This window comes from Rhincodon typus, chromosome 14 (assembly GCF_021869965.1).
Source record: "Rhincodon typus isolate 14 chromosome 14, sRhiTyp1.1, whole genome shotgun sequence".
NCBI classification, from domain to species: Eukaryota; Metazoa; Chordata; class Chondrichthyes; order Orectolobiformes; family Rhincodontidae; genus Rhincodon; species Rhincodon typus.
In genome coordinates, this window is record NC_063345.1 from 22,586,866 (window position 1) to 22,603,107 (window position 16,242).

General features: G+C 38.9%; 1 protein-coding gene across 2 annotated transcripts in view; it reads right to left on the reverse strand.

Moving 5' to 3' along the window:
• LOC109930541 (neuronal migration protein doublecortin-like) overlaps positions 1-16,242 on the reverse strand; it is a 157,126-nt gene that overhangs the window by 134,011 nt on the left and 6,873 nt on the right. For both annotated transcript variants that reach the window (XM_048605447.1, XM_048605448.1), the window contains exon 3: positions 11,224-11,567. In XM_048605447.1, the coding sequence (XP_048461404.1) occupies positions 11,224-11,567 (344 nt within the window). The remainder of the gene's footprint in view (positions 1-11,223; positions 11,568-16,242) is intronic.

Sequence of the window (16,242 nt, forward strand, 5' to 3'; positions counted from 1 at the left end):
GTCTCCACCCAGACTACCTCCAACCAGTAGTTCAATACATTCCATGTGGCAACAGAAAGATCAGTAATTGTACAGTTCCCTCCCTTTATAGTTTTTATAGCTTTACAGCTTACTGCTGTATCATTCAGTAAAATATACTTCCATATAAAACTGTAGAAGAGACGTAAATTCCTAGCTGTGAATTTAAAGATGTTTACGTTAAAAACAGATTTTAAAAAGACCCCAAAATCACATTATCATCTGTTTGGAGAGTGTTAAATTGAGGTTCAGTCTTTTCTATTGTGCAATAATTATCCCTTTTGTCCAAATGTACCATAAAACTGATTGAAATGTTCATCGCACGCAGAATATTTGCTCCTTATCTGATCTGATGGTGGTTCCTAATCATTAAGTTGCATTTTTTTTTGTCCATGTTACTTCTATTACAGACTACTTAAAATATACTATTAACTCTGCAGAATTTATTATTTGTTCACGTCATCTTAAATAGGACACAATCAAATTCTTCAAATAAATCAGTGGGTAAATGCACTATCGGATGCAATACTGAACTATAAAAGTTAGGAAGTTCTCCAATTCAATTATGTCAAACTGCTACCAACCATTGGGCAGGCATCACACTGTAATGTCCCCTGTATGCTTTCTCTATATAATTCTTCCCAGAAAATGTACATAGCTGGATGCCATTTGACTAAAGGGTCAAATCATGAGGTAATGGTCCAATAGTGAAACCAACTGCCAGGATATCCCCATTGACACTCAGGTATGAAGGATACATATATTGGTGAGGTGACAGGTGATCTTGGACACTGGCTGAGTTATCTGACAATATTTTCAGAAGTCGACAGACTTTAAGGGTAAAACGGCACTATCACTGTCTTCTACTAGATGGTAATGAATAGATAGAATTTCTGGCTGCAGAATTTGAGAATTAGCATATTTTCACAGAGCCTCTATCACGTCAATTTTCCAGTCTTTCACATCTAACTTCACTATGGCCCAAATCCTTTGTTATGGGAATTGGTCTCTAATTCAATTGATGTCATTGATGCACCTCAGGACCTGGAGGAAGTTGCAATGTGCACACATCCACAATATCTTTCAAGGAAGTTTCAATGCCTTGCCCAGACTGATCTGTGATTCCAACAGCAATGGGATCTTATAGCCTGAGCCATGCAGGCTTGGCTATTTGCCCTGCGCTTACCCTGGCTTTTACAAATATCTACTGACAGCTTTTCGTAGCAGGTGTAAAGCCTGCTGAGGAGGTGTAACTCTAAGTAAATTAGTTGGTGTATCAAAGCATTCCAATACCCACAGCAATGTTCAGTGCCCACGCCAGCTATGCTTATACCCCCACCACCCGTTCACCATCTTGTCAATGGTGAAGGCATCCCCACTGTACTCCACACCCCCAATTGCACGATGGCTAGTGTTCAGCTCTCCTGCAGCTACTCTCTTGACTCATCTTCTTGAATCTCCCATTCACTGATATTGGAAGAGTCATCATTATTAGGGATCATGGTGGCAGGGGTGGGGGTCAGAAGTAAAGTTTCTTCCTATTTTCATTGGGTGAAGTGGCTGAGGTATTGTGAACGTTCTTGGAGTGAGAGAGGGGAGTGAACATGTCCTTTTCTATTCAAATAAATATTGTTGTGGTTTATTTATATATAGTTTTGCGTCACTTTGGCAGGGGACATAAATGGATACAGCTCTTCTTTCACCCCAGAGAAAAGGTCTACCAAATAGGCTTCATGATGGTGCAGCCTATTTACAGACTTTCAGCTCTAAAATCACCTGTAATCTATCACTTGATACTGGATTCGACATGTGATTGCAAAAGCTACAGATGTTACATGCAAGCTGAATGTGTAAGTGTGAAACAACAGAAACCTGACAGTGTGTTCACCAGGCATGCATCCTCAGCGCACTCCCCTACCAAGGTGAGATCTGGGCTACAAATGAGAAGCAGAAGTAAAGGCTGAACAATTTCCAGCTTTGCTGTCTCAGGCATTGGACAAGGTCAGTAGCTCAGAAGTCCTGGAGGATCCTAATTCCATCAGCATATTCATTGCTAAGCAATGTCTGTGCTGGGTCGCCCGCATTTAGAGTCAGAGTCAGAGTTCGGTACAGCATGGAAACAGACCCTTCAGTCCAACAAGTTCATGCTGATCAGATATCCTGAACTGATCTAAAACCGTTTTCCAGCATTTGGCACCCCTCGAAACCCTTCCTGTTCATATACCTTATCGGATGAAAGATGGCCATATAGCCATCTGAACAATCAAATGACCACTGGGTCAGTATTCTTCTGGGTACCCTTACCTCTGCTACACTCCTGCAAGTGGCATATAAAGATGCTAACAACTCAGAAACAGTTACTGATGACATAACCTCTGGAGGCCAACTGTTCAGGGGGACCTGAGTTGGAATTCACTGCACAGCTGTTAGAGAAGAGGGTCCAAAGAACACAAAAGCCATTGAATCATGTGTGTCATCAGCCTACTGTCTTCCTTTGTAGAAAATGCTGCAGCAACCACTAGTCATATGGTTCTCCTCAGCATAACAAACAATTGACTACCACAGCACAAACCACTGCCTCCAAACAGAAAGCTACCAAGGAGCTTCACAGAATCAACTGATCATACATAAGCACTGGAATCCTTTCATCCTTACTGTCATTATTTGAGTCTGATGGAAATGATGGGAGTGCTAATGAACACAATAGCTTTAATTTGGATTGATAAAATACAATTGAACTAATTATTACTTAAGCAAAGAAAAAAACATTTATAATTATGTGATACTTTTTGCATTTTTGCAATATCTGAAACTACTTCACAAGCATTGACTCACTTTAACGAGTATTCACAGTTATTTTGTAAGCAGACCTGTCAATCACATCAAGTCCCATAAATAGCCAGTTACATAAATGACCAGATAGTTGATTTTTAATAGTGTTCGTTAAGGGATAAATATTAACAAGGACACAGAGAGCTACCTGTTCTTCCTTAACTAGTGGCAGAGGATCTTTTATGTTCTTCTGAACAGTTAGGTAAAGCTTCAGAGAAGAAGAACCTCTGATTCGTACAGTACAGTACAGCAATGAAGTGTCATGCTAGATAATTTATTCCAGTTTTGAAGCTACATACAAATGTTGAAATTAAGAGCAGAAGTAAGCCATTTAGTCCCTTGAACCTGTATTGTCATTCCATTTTCCAGCCTTTCCCCGATATTCTTTGATTCCCTTATTAATTAAGAATCTGCTTCAAAATATTCAATGAACCCACCTCAATCACTCTCTAGGGAAGACAGTTCCCATGACCATTTGGGAGAAACAAAGTCCTTCTCTCTGTCTTTGATGGGAAACTCCTTATTTTTAAGCTGTGTCCTTGTTCGAGTTTCTCACTCTGTCAAGTCTCCTTCAGGATCTTAAATATTTCAGTAAGTTCTCAAATTCTCATCCAAACTCCAATGGATACAGACCCAACCTGTCTAAACTATCCTCATAAGATAACCTCCTCATCCCAGGAACTAGTCCAGTGATCTTCCTGTGAACTGTTTCTAACGCAATTCTGTCTGATCTTGACTAAGGAATGTAAAACTGGACACAGTATTCTAGATGGGATCTCACCAGTACACTATGCACTGTAGTAGAATATTCACAACGAACATAAGTAATTTGATGGAAACGAGAAGGTAGATTTTCAACTGAGAAAAATTGCAATCATGTATCTATGTTTGAAAATCCTCTAATCTGTTGTCCACTAACATTATTAGCAGTCCTAAACAAAATGATTGATTGAGTGAATATTTTTTCTTGCCTCTGTCACACAGGGATCAGAATCATTCAATTTGTAATTCTTGTAACATATAAGGGATTAATATATTATTTCACTTTTTGGAAATATTAACCCTCCTCTTCTTCCATATATCCAATTTTTAATGTTCTAGACAATAGACTCGTGGGTAGCTCTAACTGTTAGCTCAGCACATCCATTAAAGCAGTTATTGTTTTATTGAGGAGACCTTTGAAAGTACTCCTTGCAGTGTTATAAAATCATCATAGAGCATTTAACCAAATTGCTCCAATTATTTAAAAGAAAAATGTTGTCTCTTACTCCAAAGATTAGAATAACTGAGTAACTGGGACTTCCAACAAATGTGTGGGAGAAGGAAAAAGCTCTAGCTTACATGTGTATCCTTACAATCTATCATCGGGCAATATTTTTATCTCAAAGTACAGCTCATCCCCAATCTCTCCTTCCTAATTACAAGATCATTTACCTTTCTGTGATCCAATAAGTCAGAACTGCCACTGTGGAGGAAATAAATTGTTCTATAACATCATGACCATTGGATATGGAACAGAGAGGTACAAGCATTTTAATTGTGCACTCTAAATCTTGTTGGCATTTTTTAAGTGCATCACTCTCAAACATCCAAAATGTGAGACGTAACAGATGTACAGATGAGCACTCCTGATCAGCCCTTGTGTGTAAACCCGATTTAAAAACACAGTGGTGTATATAACATAAAATCAAGCACATACGTTGCACTTCAAAGAATTCTTCTGGTTTCTAAATAAAGGGAATGACTTACACACAGGTGCTGAAACAAAATTAATAGCGAGTGTATATGTGAACAGTATTACAAGAAGCAGGATGTGTATGAATATTTTTCATGTCTTCTAATGAATGCTTGTCGAACTAATTCAAATGAAGTATTAAAACATGTCCTTAACCTACTGCCTATTTTTGTGCTCCTTTGAACAGTAGAGGTCTTTCTAGATGATATGCCTGTAAACTTGTGTAATGTGTAGAATTCTGAACACTATTGCAAACTTAGTGGAAAATGAGTAAGGGTAAATTAAATAGGCCTGCAAGTTTGTAATTGCAAGTGAGAAAGTCTGGCAATGATTTTTGAGAACCCCCCCCCCGAACCATTTGCTGCTAAACAGAAATTTTATATACTTCAGCTAAAAACTAATTACTTTGTGTCAAAATGAAAATTTTAAGTATGTGTAATGATAGAGCTGTAACCTCAAATTACATAACTACAAATGAAAAGTAAGGCATAAAAACAGTGACATCTTGCACAAAATTTTTAATTTCACTGATACTCTCATATATTTTGGGCGTTGTCTTTTTTCCTGCCTGAATGGCGACAATTTCAATTATTGAATTTCACTTTTCACTTTGTAATATGCATGGAATTGAAATCATGGTAACTATGGTTCCTTGCTGCAGCATTATTTAGTCACTGACTAAATGGGTTGACATAATTTTGATATAACATTTGGGCTTGCTTTCTCAATACTTCAGCATGCGATTTTGTTCAAGTGTATATAAACACCAGTGAAGTTTCCTTCAAGCAAGGCATTGGAGGTGCTGGCAATCCATTCTGGATGTTCATGTGCACCTCAAAAATGAGCAGTTCTTCACTCTTAGATTTTATCTACAGAATCTCCTTATTCTAAATGGATCCCTCACTGACAAAGACACATTATTTCTCAGATATGATCATTTCATAAAATTCCTCTCAGGTTACTGTATTAACTGAAAAGACATCAAGAAAAGGAAGGTAGCATACCTGTTTTATTTTGAAGAACTCCTCGGTCTTCCTGTTGCTTGTGGTCATTATGGATATACTATCTATTTATCAGGAAATAGCTCAGACACTCTGACTACTTAAACATTCTTCAAAATCAAGTAGAATGTTTTGACTGGTATGTAGACACATGTTAGATGCAGCTCCATGACACTAAGCTCCTCAGTTTAGTCACGTTGCTATAAAGAGTTAATGAGCCTCGCAGGGTGAAAGGAAAATCACCAGAGTCATCCTGGGCTGTTTTTACATACCTGATAATGAGGTCAGAACAGTACAGGCCAGATAACAGGTCTTCAGCCACAGTTGTGAAGAAATTTTATCTCCAAATTGCTGAGCAGAGAGAAATAATGGGCAGCAATGCAGGATAACCAACTCCAATATGAAACCTACTGGCTCTTCTTGTTGTGCTTGTTATCTTGAAATAGCCTCATGCACTAGCAATTATCCCACACATCCCAATATAAAGTTTGAATGTAGAGTCAGGACAAAAGCTACACTCACTGTGATTCGATATTTGGGAATGTAGCACTACATTTCGGGAATGTCAGTAGAGTTTGTTGGATATAAAATGGAAACAATTACTCTTGTCTGTCTGGGATGTCTGCAGTTTAATAAAAATTGTTAGCTTGAGTTGTACCCAGACATATGTAACCAACAGGTCAGAGATTTGCAAAATTTGTTCATGCAATAGTTTATCAGAGGGAGATTTATTCCATCACCAGATCTTACACATCTTCTGGCAATTAACAGCATTGACAGAGACGAGGAGTAATGTAGATGCAATGGTACAAGGCCAGGAAAAATGTGTGAGGAACTGAAATACAGTGCAAGGTTTTATAGTCACATCAGGTAAAAAGTGTTTCAAAATTCAATGACCAAGAACATGCATTAAATTTGCATAGTCATTGAAGTTGGTCCTCACCTGTACGATTATCTTTCCATTGATTCCATCAATTTCTTTACAGTCATGTGTTTGTTGTATCTGATCATTCCAGTGGATAATCCTGCAGAGTCTCTACATATATGTTAGGTATTTTGTTAAATATTTCACAGCCTCTTTGTGCCAATAGATACTGCCACCCAGTTCATAGTTTTTCAACTGAATCATAAGACCCTAAAATATAAGAGCCGAATTAGGCCATTCAGTCCATAGAGTCTATTCTGCTGTTCGATCATGGCTGATATGTCTGTCAACCCCAGTCTCCTGCCTTCTCCCTGTAACTCTCGATCCCCTTAATAATCAAAAACCTATCTATTTTAAATACCCACAGATTCACCACCCTTTGGCTGAAGAAATTCCTCATTTTAGTTCTAAAGGGTCATCACTTCGCTCTGAAGCTGTGCCCTCAGGTCCTTGTTTCCACTACAAGTCAAAACATCTTCGCCACATCCACTCTATCCAGGCCTCTCAGTATTCATAAGTTTCAATGAGAATCCTCCCTCAACCTTTCAAACTCCATTGAGTACAGACCCAGAGTCCTCAACTGCTTCTCATAAAGAAATTGCAGGGCCCCTAGCAGAAATATTTGTATCATCTATAACCACGGGTGAGTTGCCAGAGGACTGGAGGGTGGCTAATGTTGAGCTTTTATTAAAGAAAGGCTGTAAGGAGAAGGCTGACATCAGTGGTGGGTAAGTTGTTGGAGGTGATTCTGAAAGATAGGACTTACATACATTTGGAGAGGCAAGGTTTGATTAAAGATAGCATGGCTTTGTGTGTGGGAAATTATGTCTCACAACTGGATTGATATTTTGAGGAAGTAACTTGATTTGATTTTTTGCGGGCAGAGTGGTAGACATTGTTTACATGGACTTTGGTAAAGCCTTTAACAAGGTTCTGTATGGTAGACTAATTAGTAAAGTTAGGTCACATGAGATTTAGGGAGATCTTACCAATTGGATACAAAATTGGCTTGATGGTAGGAGACAGAGAGCAGTGGTGGAGGGTTGTTTTTCGAACTGGAGGCCTGTGACCAGCCGTGTTCTACAGAGATTGGTACTGGGTCTACGTTTGTTTATCACTTATCATAAATGATTTAGATGAAAATATATGATACACGGTTAGTAACTTTGTGGATGACACCAAAATTGGAAGTATAATGGACAATGAAGAAGGTTATCTAAGATTATAAAGCGATCTTGATGAATTAGGTCAATGGGCTGAGGAGTGGCAAATGAAGTTTAATTTGGATAAATGCGAGGGATTGCATTTTGGTAAAACAAACAAGCAGGACACATACATTAATGGTAGGGCCCTGAGTAATGATGTATAACAGAAAGATCTAGGGATTCAGGTATATAATCCTTTAAAATTTGCGTGACATGTAAGCAGGGTGGTTAGGAAGGTGTTTAGCATGCTTGCCTTTATTACTCAGACCTTTGAGTATAGAAACTGAGATGTCATGTTGAGGTTGTAACAGGACGTTGGTGAGGTCTCCTCTGGATTACTGTGTACAGTTCTGGTGGCCCTGCCTTAGGAAGGATATTATTAAATTGGAAAGGGTTCAGAAAAGATTTAGCAGGATGTTGCCAGGAATGGAAGATTTGAGTTATAAAGATAAGCTGGGAGTTTTACCATTGGATTTAAGAGGTTGGGGGGTGACCTTATAGAGGTTAATAAAATCATGATAGGCATAGATAAGGTGAAGGATAACTTCCCATGCGTAGTGAGTTCAAAACTAGGGGGCATATTTTTAAAGTGAGACACGCAAAATTTAAAAAGGACAAGGGGCAACATTTTACAGAGTGGTTCGTATGTGGAATGAACTGCCAGAAGAAGGTAGGTACAGGTACAGTGGCAACATTTAAAAGACATTTGGATAAGTACATTAATAGGAAAGGTATGGAAGGGTTTGGGCCAAAATCAGGCAAGTGGGATTATTTGGTTTGGGAACATGGTTGGCACGGACCAGTTGGACTGAAGGGTCTGTTTCCATGATGTATGACCCCATGACTCCATTTGACATGCCCTTCATCCCTGGGAACATTCTTGTGAACCTCCTCTGGAACCCCTCCAAGGCTAGCACATTCCTCTTTAGAAATGGGGCCCAAAACTGCTCACAATATTCAAAATGCAATCTGACCAGAGCCTTGTACAGCCTCAGGTACATCTCTGCTCGTGTATTCTAGCCCTCTTGAAATAAATGTTAACACTGCATTTGTCTTCCCAACTGCCAACTGAATCTGCATATTAACATTAAGAAAATCCTGAACTAGGACTCAAGTCCTTTGTGCTTCAGATTTCCAAAGCCTTTCCCATTTTCTTACATTGAAGATATGAACTGGAGTAGGTCATTCAATGCCTCAAGCCTGCACCACCATTCAATATGATCATGCCTGATAATCAAACTCGATGCACAAATTCCACTGTCCCCACATATCCCTCGATCTCTTTAGCCACAAGAGATATATTTATCCCTTCTTGAAAACAATGTTTTGGCCTCAACCAATTTCTGTGGCAGCGAATTCCACAGCTCACTACTCTCTGGCTGCAGAAATTTTTCCTCATCTCAGTCCTTAACTTTAAACTATCACACCTAGTTCTGGATTCCTCACCATCAGGAACATGCTTCGTGTATCTAACCTGTCTAATCCTGTTAGAATCTTGCAGGTTTCTACGAGATACCCCCCAACCCTACCCCCAACCCCTCATTCTTCTAAACACCAGCGAATACAATCCTAACTGACTAAATCGCTCCTCATACATCAGTCCTACCATCCCAGGAATCAATCTGGTAAACCTTTACTGCACTCTCTGTAGAGCAAGAACATTTTTCCTCAGTCAAGGAGACCAATACTGCACACTAGATAGCAGGTGTGGCCTCACCAATGCCCTGTACAATTGCAGCAAGGCATCTTGCTGTACTCAAATCCTCCTGCTATAAAGACCAGCTTTCGTTTTTTTAAAAAATTTGTTTGTGGGATGTGGGCATTGCTGGCCAGCCAGCATTTATTGCTTGCCCCCAGTGCTCTTGAGGTAGTGGTGGTGAGCTGCCTTCTTGAACCATTGAAATCCACCTGCCGTGGGCTGACCAGCAATGCCATTAGGAATGGAATTCCAGCATCTTTAATGTCTGCTATATCTGCATGCTTACTTTCAGCAATTGGTGAGAGAGGACGCCCATGTCTCACTAACATTCCCTCTTTAAATTTACAGCCATTGAAATAATAACTTTCCTTCCTATTTTTTCTCTGAAAGTGGATAACCTCACATTTATACACTTTGTACTACATCAGCCATACATTTGCCCACTCACTCAGCCTGTCCAAATGACAGAGCATCATCTCTGCATCTTCCTCACACCTCACCCTTCCACCCAGCTTTGTGTCATCTGCAAATTTTGAGATACTGTATTTTGTTCCCTCATCTAAATCATTAACATATATTGTAAATAGCTGAGGTCCTACTATCAGTACCTGCCATTGCAATAAAGATCCATTCATTCCTACTTTTGGTTTCCTGTCTGCTAAGCAATCTTCTATCTCTCTCAACACACTACACCCCATCCCATGTGCTTTAATTTTACACAATAACCTCTTATGAGGGATTCTGAAAATCAAAATAAGCCCCATCCACAGGCTCACCTGATCAACTTTACTAGAAAAATCCTCAAAGAATTCCAATAGATGTGTCAAGCTGATTTCATTTTTGTAAATCCATGCAGTTATGCTTGATTCTACTACTGTGTTCTAAATGCTCTGCTATAAAATTCTCAGTAATAGACTCTAGCATCTTCTCCACTACTACATCAGAGTCATGGGTCTATAATTCCCTGTTTCCTCTCTACCTCCCTTTTTAATAAATGGGGTTATATTAGCTATCCTCCAATCTGCAGGAACTGTTCCAGAGTCTAAAGAGTCTTGGAAGATGTCCACCACTGAATCCACTATTTCTTAGGCCACTTTTTAAGTATCTTGGGATTTAGATTATCAGACCCTGGGGATTTATCAGCATTCAATCCATCAATTTCTCCAACACCATTTATCTACTAATACCGATTTGCTCCAGTTTTTCCCACTCATTAAACCTACATTCCCCATCATTTCTCTAACCTCCCTTGTAAGCCATGGTTTGGCCATATAAAATGGTACATGTTTTGATGACCTGTCTCACCTTGGAACTTTAATAAGCTAAGTGGTAGAATTGTCCATTCAGGTAACTCATCGCTACTTTAAACTCTCTTGTATATCCTGCATCATGATTCATATGACAGGTCCAAGGACTTCACTGCACATTCCCATGTAACTAATTGATGCTCAAAACTATAATGTTATCTGAAAACAATTTACTACATTATTTCTCATTTACAATGTTAGATAACTTCTTCTAAAAGGATTTTGAAGGTGACTACTCATGCACTGTACTAAGCTTTCCTAGCATCCTGTTTTAATCACCAGTGCTACAAGACTGTCAAAAACAGAAGCAGTTGGTCGGAACAGCAAAATCATACCTGTATGTGTTCTGCAGTGCAAAATTGAGAACGAGACAGCTAATTAAATGAAGGCAAGGCTTCATTAAAAAAAGAACAGCTTATTTGTGCTTTCCAGTCTGGTCCACATGCAAGCTTTATAGCTCACCTCGTAGTGGTTGAATGGTGATGGAACAGCGAGACTCACCTGCTTGCCATCCAAGGTGTATAGCTTCTTCACTACCCCAGTCTCCAGCTTGATGGCCTCAGTGATGTCAGTAAGAACTTGCTCAAAGGAGTGTGCTGTTTTCTTGTTGAGCAGAACTCTCACTGCTTTCCGTGGCTTGACTCCACTCCGTATGACAGTCACTAGTTTAGGGCGAACAAAGTCCTTGGTTTCTTTGACCTCAGTCATGTGCTTGGCACTGGCCAGGGACTGTGGTACTTTCTGGGTAGCAGAAGCTTTGACATTCACAGACCAATTGGGATTTACATTCTTGGTGTAATCCACCTTTTTGAAGATGTCATGTGATGAGCAAACATAACTCTCTCCTAAACACAAAGAAAAACACCTGGTCAAATTTGTTACTGAAATTTAACATAGAAAAAAAGAGTTTGATATAGTTTGTTCTGCCTTCAGAAAATATTGTTAAACAACTGCCTCAGAGATGTTACTACACACTTCTGGAGCACATGGGACTTGAGCCAAGGCTTCTTGACTCTGAGGTAGGGACATTACCACTACATTGCAAGAGTCCTTATCTTAATATTGATAGGCCTTCCTTAATACAGACCTGATTAAAAGAAACAGTCAGTATGATTGCATACAAAGCTGGCAATACACGGTGAATGGATCAGCTGAAAAAAAATCACAGGCCACTCTGCACAATCAGCCAACAGGACACAAGATACAAATACCCTAGAATTTGCAATTCTGAACATACATGATAAAAAAAAATAGTTTTCTGCTAAAGCTGAATGGGAAACTCAGAAACTGTCTCAGGATGTGGCCTGAAAGTGATTAGTAGTAGAACATAGAACATAGAACATTACAGCGCAGTACAGGCCCTTCGGCCCTCGATGTTGCGCCGACCTGTGAAACTAATCTGAAGCCCATCTAACCTAAACTATTCCATTATCATCCATATGTTTATCCAATGACCATTTAAATGCCCTTAAAGTGGGCGAGTCTGCTACTTTTGCAGGCAGGGCATTCCACGCCCTTACTACTCTCTGAGTAAAGATAGTAACCGTGGAGCCTTGTGAGGAGAGGTGCTTAGCGGAGTCAGCAATATGCTGAATGTGTCATCGGTTACAGTAACAGATCATTATAGTTTTGTTGGTTAAATTGCTACTTTCTTAAAAGGTCCTTGACATAAAATATTGATTGTTTCACTCTTCACAGATACTGTCAGACCTGCTGAGTATTTCCAGCATTTTCTGTTTTTATTTCAGATTTCCAACACCTGCATTAATTTGCTTTGATTTCAGTGGATGAAATGTGGTTTGTATTGTCAATTTTCCCAAAACATCACTGTATTAGTACATTTGCTAGATTTCATCTGCCATGGAAGAAGCCAACCTCAAAGTCCAATCAGCAACACATACACAGATTTCATATACACTGACAGAATGGAAATCCAAGCATAAGTAAGTAAAAATGGATTTTTTTTTTGTGTGTTGAGATTGTTACAGCAACACACTATTTTCTGAATGACCACAGTGCGTGCATATATATATATATATCTCTGTGTAAAATATTTAATTGTTTCTTGTCTGTTTCGGATCCCAGCTGGTACTCTGAAGGAGGTCTTACATAACCCCATACTTAAGAGCTGAATTCAGAACTGAAATTTCATTTGTGCCCATTTTTAATTAATTAATGACATTCAGAACTATATCATGCCTTTGGCATCGATTACAGGAGAATCATTTAATGGTATTACACATTCAAAATATTGTTAAAACATAAAATATATGCAGATTTATTTAATGCATAAATTAATTGTACTAAAACATAAGAGGTAACAGCAGGGGTAACCCATATGATCTGTCAAATCTATTCTATCATTAATGACTATTATGCAAATTCTTGCCAAAATGAAAACATTTTTGCCAAAATTATTTTGTTTGGTTAACCAGTAGTGAAGTGCTCTTGTAAACAATTGCAATTCCTCAGTTCTGATCCCAGACAAATCTCACTAGCTGCTTTGAATGGTTACTAAGAAAAGCTGGAAATTAGATAAACTAAAAAAAATACATTCTTGTGGAGCTGCTGGAAGAGCAGAGGAGGTGGTATCAGAAATCCACAATCTTCCAAAGACACAATCAAGCCATTCAACGGACCATGAAACTGTCACTTACTGTATCCTGTCCAATTTAGTGCTATATTGAATTGCCAAAGGGGCCAGCCACCATTTAGTATTACAACGCTTGGGAGTGCTTGGGATCATTCTACCTTAGAAGGTATCACAGCCAAATTTAACTACATTCTAATCCGATGCTCCCAAATGTATAACTTTCAGTCATTGACAGTGTAAGTACAATTGCAATGTGTCAAAGACATTAGGATAAGTACATGAATAGGAAAGGTTTGGAGTGATATGGGCCAGGAGCAGGCAGGCGGGACTAGTTTAGTTTGTTCGGCATGGACTGGTTGGATTGAAGGGTCTGTTTCTGTACTGTATGACTCCATGACTCTATAACAACTGTAGCCGGGAATTCCAGCTTTATTTAGCATCTTCCTTGCCCTAGAGGTAATGAGAGGAATTAACTAAGCCTTATTATTCACCCTGCTGAGATCAGCTAACAGGAAGACCATGACTGTATGTGGAACTTTCCAGGCCGTGGTACTGAACATTACCCTCTGAGTATTATGGGAGCTATGGAAGAAAGCTTATTGCAAAGTTTGTTAAAGAACAATGTCACGGTGTTTGGCATGGCATGAGTCTCATTATTCAAGTGACAACAGAAAATTTAGGGGAGAGCAGTAGGAATGGTTGTTTGCATCACCCACACTATATGTCCTGAACTAATTAACCAGAAAAAATTGAATGGTTCAGGCAGGCCATGGCAGAATTAATGGAGAAATCCAAGGCCTTAACTGCCTATTTCTATTGGCTGATGGAGTTAAAGCTGACATGAGTGGCTGTGCATAGCTAAAAAAACAAAAACAGAAAATGAACAGTGTGGGGTGGAATGAGGCAGCAGTGAGTAAAAAGAAAAATCATTTGAATTATTATTTAACAATATGAATGCACATTGAGAAGTTGTAATGCCTGTAAAGTGGTTATATTGCTGACCAAATGACTATAGGGAAATTTCAATTGCTCATCTAATCCTTTGACAGTTCTGATGTGTCTGCTGGAAAATCTCTTCAAAGTACAAAATGGTCTAATGCCTACATGCTCCATCTTGAAGTTTACTCTCATTTATTACATGACCAATTTTATTTTTAAATAAGGCAGTTAGGTCTTGCCAAAAATCTGTGTTTTCTAATCTTACACACACGCACATGCACGTGCAATCTGGATTCAGAAAGTATAGGAGGCGGCTGCTGAAATAGCTGATGCCAGCAAAAAAAAAGTTGCAAGAAATTTAAATTATCCAGTGTTTGACAGAATTGCATTCTTGAATAAAATACTACATAGCTTTCAAGTTAACTGTTAGACCCCCTTAGTCATTGGCACACCGTGACATTCCCAGTTACCCTATGAAGTCTTTATGTCAGTTTCAGCCCCTTAAAAGACACCAAATCATGTCGAGGTACGGTTTTGAAAGTCCTGGCTGCCCTCTACTAATGTTAGTCAATGGTTATTTTCCACATTTGAACCAAGACTGTTAGGGTTGACAGCCTATTCAATCATGGGGAATAGTACGGTCCAACACGGCCCTCATCCAACATCCACAAACATGTGTGCACATTCCACCACAGGTTAATGGACTAAGCTGCAAAATGAGAACCCTAACTGATATTTGAAACGTATAAGATCCTGAGGGGATCTTGACGGGGCAGATGTGGAGAACATGTTTCCTTTTATGGAAGAATCTAGAATTAGGTTTAACTGTTTTTAAAAAAAAGAGTCGTCGTTCAAAACAGAGAAGAGATTAAATTTTTTTCTCCCAAAAAGTCGTGAGTCTTTGGAACTCTCTTCCTGAAAAGGCAGTGGAAATACAATAGTTGAATATTTTTAAAGGTGAATAGATTCTTGGTAGGCAGGAGGGAGAAAAATGGCAGGAATGTTGATTTGAAGTTGCAATCAGATCAGACATTATCTTAATTGGTGTAGTAGACTCAAGGCACGGCATGGTCTATTCCTACTCCTTGCTCTTACGTTTTCTCTTCTGCAGCCGAACAACTATATTGACACTGCTGTCACACCAACTAAGCCCAGCTAATTCAGCACAGTGGAGGCCTCAAACCTGCAAACACTCTGATCTGTTAACATCAAACCCAAACAACTATATCACTTATCCATTAACCAAAGAGGCGTGCAGAACCAGAGATATTTTAAATCGATTATCTTAGTACTAGACTTGTTTTCTGGTCCTAGCTGACAGCTAAGTGCAATCTTGTGAATTGTTGCATGAAATATAAGTAATCATCAATATTGTTTAACAAAGGCAAACTAACATAAAAATGCTCTGTTAGCAAACAAAGTTCATTAATGAAAAGGTAGGCTTCTTCAGACTCTTGAGTCCAAGTACTCAGAGCTTGCAGTATTGAACGCAGAACAAAGCCCATAAAGTTAATCATGTCTCCAAAGAAAATAAGTTCATAATGAGATAATTAACAAAATGGTTAGCTGTCACATAAATACTGCAAAATGAAGGCCAAACAAGTTAATGCAGAATGTAGGCCAAACAGCTTTACAGAGACTCTATTAAATAGTCGCTTACAAAGCTATCAGCTCTACCCACATTCTGCTCTCAATTTTCTCCTAAATTAGAGGAATAGAAACTGAAATGGGGGAGTTCACTAATTTTCCATAATTTCTCTCCTTTTGGTTACAATTCCATCAGGAGTATAGGGCAGCCTGCCCAATCACTATTTTCTCTACATTCTCACGATGGAATGAACTGATAGGCTGTCTTGATGAGGGTCTAATAGATTTGTTATAAAATTCATATTTAGTTTTCTCGAAGTGGTAGTGATTTCTGCCTGGGTATAAATTATTTCACTTTGATGCATATAGAATCTAAAGTGTAACCTGAAATTAATGAATAA